The following is a 5383-nucleotide window of genomic DNA, read 5'->3' on the forward strand; positions in this document are numbered from 1 at the left end:
CAAGTAATCATCAATATTATCTGCCAGTATACCATTATGCCTCAAGTAATCATCAATATTATCTGCCAGTATACCATTATGCCTCCTACCAAATTGACTTTATTTCATAAAATAATAAGTTGTAATAAAGTAGGAAGCAAGATTTGCAATTAATTAGTTGGAAATAACTGAAGCTAAACTTCTAGAAGCTCATATTTCAGCGATTTGAAGAATGCGCTCGACTTCGGATTTTCCAGAACGTCCAACAGATCTTCTTGTGTGAGAATATGAGACAGCTTTGCAAGATGAACATGATAGCATAGGATATTTTTGTCAAAAACTGAATAATCAGCAGCTTTTGATAGAATCTGAAGAACTCGTGGAACTTTCATAGGTAATCTTTTAGAAATGCATCATTGACTTACTTTTTAAAATATAAAAAAGGACGGCTGTAGGGGGTTTTCAAATTGTACGGCAAAAATTCAAGTACTCCATGAAGTGCAGAAATGCCACATCAAATTAGCACCAACACCACAAGAAAGGTCTCATTCTGACAGCAAAATTACTTGAATAGTTAGCGCGCACAAAATTAATCTGAAAAGAAGGAAAGAAGGCATACCTTGAGAGCCGGTCTCAATTCTAATGAGGGAGAAATGTTCCAGTCGGAGTAAAGCATTGTAGTAAAACCATGTAATGGATTTTTATGAACACCACCAGTAGAGCAATCATAAACAACCATAAATGGAAACGTCTGGAAAGTTTATATATGAATTCAGTGAGGAAAAAATCATATCTTCATTTAGTTCATAAGTGTAAATGAATAATACATACCACAGAAACGAAATGCTTTGTAACAACAGGAGTTTCTTTGATAAATGCCATAATGAGGTCACTACGCCGACCAGTTAACCAGTGATTCAGAACCAAAAACAGTGATTGTCGTAGTGAATCTTTGGTGACCGAATAAGTAACAAAATACGAAACAAATTCGGGAACTTCATCAGCCAAAGGTAACAGATATTTGTGCTGGAACCTAGGAAAAAATCAGTTATATCAAAAGGGAGCCGATCAAAGTACAGTGATTTGTTAAACTTGTAAAAAAATTCATATATTTTCAATTATCTAAATTTCTCTTTACTCCTGTGCAGAAGACTACAATACACGTATATTTAAAAGCTCAACCTTATGTAAACACTGTGAAATATGATTCAGCACTGAATCTCTATCACAATCCTTTATTGCTTTTGCTAATCACTACCTTCTCTTACTTGATATTTTGACTGCTACAGATATGCTGGACTATCGGAAAAGGTTTTACTAAAAAAGCCTACCTGCCACAGATCCTTGAAAAAAAAAAACCCATGTTAAAAAGGGAATGTCCGACTAGAAAAAACATTTAAACTATGCCTAACCAAATTCGAATCATCTGGAATGAAAATGTAGTGGTCGACAAGTTGGGAAACAAACTGCTGCGCATATGACTTCCCGCTCCCAATCTACAAAAAAACAAACTTCTTTACAATCATACACAGACGATACATTGAAATTCCTGCATAGAAGATTAAACACAAATTTAAAAGCATAACCTTATGTAACCACTGTGAAATATGGTTCAGTACTGAATAACATGGATACTGCACGGCCAGTGAACATAAACTGATCAGCAATGAAATACGTGTTTCGTGTAAAAGTGGTTCGCCCTCACGGCCGCAAAATACCGCTTCAAAATAAGAATACTGATGGCCACGTGGCTCAGATTCTCTTTCCTGAAAAGATACTGTGTAGGAAAGCAGTTTGCAATGTCCATATCTTCGAAATCACAACGAAATTTTACGAGGAACTTTAAACATTTAAAAATAAAGGCGTAAGTACGACCATCCAATACTCAGTGCATGTTTTCTGGAATGGTGAACTATAACAGATTTAACCAAATGTTTTGCAAGCCATAACAGAGATATATTATTTCCTTCGTTCGATTCTAACTCTTTCAGGATATATTCAGTATGCTTTTCTATTATCTGACGAAAACATCCTTGTAATCATTTACGTGAAAAATGTTATGGAATTCAGTGGGAATTTGATATTCCCACTAAATTTACGTAAAACTAATATTTTATAAAATGGTCCAGAAAAAAAATGTGTATCACACAGTGGAATTAAAGTAAAAAAGGTCTCACTTTGAAATAATCGCAAAGAATCTGCATGAGACGTAACTGTTGTATTTGATTCAACCGAGATACTCGCCGATCTGGAGAAATGCAAAACAAATCATTATCGAGTTGATACTGTAATTCATTGTTTCGAAGTGCTGCAGGACCACGCCATTTCTGTCCTTGCTGACCGCAAATTTTAGTTACCTCAAGCACTGCTCAATATCACTTCATAGAGATTTCATAACCGAAATATTCAATGCATAAAAATTGTTCACATAGTGTACCAGGCTAAAAGATGAAGATTAAAACCAGTAGAATGATAAAGTCCAGGGTCAAAATTTGCAAAAATATTCCAATCCACCGGAATGATCAGTCACTAAGCTAAGATTATCTATTTGGTCATCTTAAATTACACTTTTTAATGGCAACACTTCTACTAAGGTATCAAACTTCATGGATACATAGAAAACATTGCCAGCTTACTGAAATGTGAGGTATTAGCATCTTAAGCATATCAGTTTAGTAAAGGTGGGAGGGGCACCTGTTCCAAGATATCTGTGACGCAAGCAGGGAAGGACTGGTGTTTCCGTGGAGAAGCTGCTCCAACAGAGGGTTGACCACTACCACGTCTGTCCATCGTATCCTTTTCTCTCGTTATTGTTCCCCTTGTCTTCTCGATCCGTCTTTCCCAGATATTTCCAATTTCTCACAGCTACTCTTCTTATAGGCTTGCTTCTGCAAAAAATTTAACTCAAATTGTGCACCATTTGGTTCCACAATCTGTCTTAACATTACACACAAAAGATGTTGGCTCTCAGTTAATTTAATACCTCGGTTAATACGAATGGAACCGGCACAGTCATCAAGTCAAAGACTCTAGTTGGCTTAGGATCATGATCTTTGCCAGTATATCACTGGTGGATGATTAGTTGCTCATTACCCCGTACATTCTCAATTCAGCAAGATGGGACGAAAGCCCATAAGCCAGCCAAATACTTTAGGTCTATGAAGGCACCAGTGGATCCTGTTTCTAACAACAACAAGCTTTACCCGTACCATCTGCCAATAGCTCCGTCTCCTCCAGGTCCTAGCACGATTAACTTTAGAGTTGTTGTTTCGACATTTACAGAAGCGCGAGAATTTGAAATTTTTCAACATTTTTTCAGATTTTTAAGGACCTTCTTATAAGTTTAACTGTCAATTGGCTCGATTTTACTGCAATAAGGCTTGGTTGATGTTCATTAAAATCAGGCCAACATAATTCCTGCCTCCTTTGACATAATTTATTGCCGATTTTTTAACTAAGGCTAACATAATTCAAGGAAATATCGATTTCCAGATATTTAATTCAATATTACAAAGTAGTAAGGAATTCTTCATAAGTAATTATACTTTGATGTTTTATTTTTTGTTATTATATCTAATTATTTGCTTTTGATACACCGTCCTGGCTTATTAGTCTTTAACGTACTCACTGTCTTCTTTTTTTCCGGTAGATTTGATAGGAAAGATAAAAAGTCCTCTCTAAGTTTTCTTGCTCTAATTCATATCGATATTTTACCTGCTTACGTCAGCTAATTGAGAATTGAAGACCGTGATTTAAGTTCTCGCTACCCTGAAGCCCTTCGCTGATACATCTCAAATTCTTGGTGTCTATTAAATAGAACAATACCACGCTATAAATTTTATTGATACTATCAACCTGAATAAAAAAACCAAATTCTTCAATAATTTCAGTAACCTCTTTCGTTTGAAATCTTAAGCGCAATAATGTTGTTTAGAATCACTATGATTATCTCTCTTATTGCTTTCGGCCTATTAGGTACATCATACTAAGGATCAAATATGCCTTATTAATCATTGTAATTTCTTCATAACACCCAAGAATGTGTTAATAAACTGTTTCATAATTGACGTTATGACTGTTCGCTCGTCATATTTTTTCTTTTTTTTTTCACTACTAGAATAACATCCCCCGTCCTGCATCCATTTCCGACTCGAACCGAGCTGCAGGTTGTGGAAGCGAATACCATATCGGTCATTTTGCTTTAATATAGCCATTTTTTTCTCTCATCGTTATCATTCCAAGAATGTTTCGCAGGAATTCGGCGAGCAGTCTTTCAATTCCAAGTTTCTTTCTTATGCATGGATTGGAATAAAAGGGAGTATCTTGTCCACTTTTACTAATTCAATTACTCCATCTTCCTTGTTAAACCTTACTGAGTGGAATCTGAGATCGATTGCTGATGCTGCCTCTTGGAATTTGAAAAGAAATTTTGGGAATTTCGAATTATTCCCTAATTACTAAATAGTTTATTTTGTTTGTCCATTAATTGTTTTGTTTGTTCATTAATCGCATCATATATCACTCTTAAACCGCTTTTCCTCCCACTCAAAATACACTTCATCTTCAGATGAAAGAAGCTTGTCAGAAATGATCAGTGGACTTTAATTTCAATGCAGTAATATGCTCTTTTATATGTGTTCCAGCAACTAACTCCCAACGGCCAGTGATGGGCCAGTTTTTCGGGAAAATAAATGAAGATAAAAAGGAATTTCTCCAAGACGACGTATTTAGTACTCCAACTAGACCAAAGAAGATTATCCGGCGTGTTGAAATGGATCCAAGATCACCGACCACGACAATACCACGAACGCCTATTGAAGTTGAAAGGTGTGCTTTTAATTCACTGAAAAACTCTACGTGATTTAATCGTTCATATAATCATTGGGATATCCGGTCATCTCCTGAAACACACAGCGATGCTTTTAATGCCAGTGAAATCGTATGCTAGACGCCTGGAGGAAGTTTCTGATGTCAACCGTGAAGCTACCCCATTTAATTTTGTTCCTGATTAAGTTGTTTGTGATCGTCACAGTATCATTTCATGTGTTCATTGAAGATGAAATGTTTTTACCCAGGTTTTTTATTGTGTAAAAGCTGAATTTTTATTGAAAAATCATTTTTCAGTACGCCAAAATCGAGCGACTCGTCCGTAACTCCACCCAAAAACAAAAAAAACAAAAATTGCACGAGAAACTCCTACGTAAAAGTAATGCTTCATCTTATACCTGATCAATGGAATTACTATTTGTGTAGATTAAAAACCCAGACAGCACTGCTTTTTTTTTTGTAAGTCACAATAAAGATGTATCCCAATTAGTTGTAAGGGAAGTCTGGGTAAAGCAGATTATATGATCCCACATTCTTTCGCTCATTGCTTCAAAGAGTTAACACCGCCGTACTTCAT

General features: G+C 35.8%; 2 protein-coding genes across 2 annotated transcripts; one reads left to right on the forward strand and one right to left on the reverse strand.

Moving 5' to 3' along the window:
- Positions 1-173: 173 nt before the first annotated feature.
- On the reverse strand, positions 174-2890 carry LOAG_11942 (hypothetical protein; the record flags this gene model as incomplete). Its single annotated transcript, XM_003147459.2, has 7 exons — positions 2674-2890; positions 2157-2336; positions 1566-1745; positions 1392-1475; positions 811-1005; positions 599-730; positions 174-347 (listed from the first exon to the last, which is right to left on the reverse strand). Exons 1-7 carry the CDS (start codon positions 2767-2769, stop codon positions 174-176), a joined length of 1041 nt encoding a protein of 346 aa, XP_003147507.1. The 5' UTR covers positions 2770-2890.
- Positions 2891-4645: 1755 nt separating this feature from the next.
- On the forward strand, positions 4646-4840 carry LOAG_11944 (hypothetical protein; the record flags this gene model as incomplete). The annotated part of the gene is made up of 1 exon (XM_003147460.2): positions 4646-4840. The coding sequence occupies one exon, from the start codon at positions 4646-4648 to the stop codon at positions 4838-4840; it is 195 nt and encodes a 64-aa protein (XP_003147508.2).
- Positions 4841-5383: the final 543 nt, after the last annotated feature.

The sequence above is a fragment of the Loa loa genome, assembly GCF_000183805.2.
Source record: "Loa loa unplaced genomic scaffold supercont3.31, whole genome shotgun sequence".
In the NCBI taxonomy this organism is placed as follows: Eukaryota; Metazoa; Nematoda; class Chromadorea; order Rhabditida; family Onchocercidae; genus Loa; species Loa loa.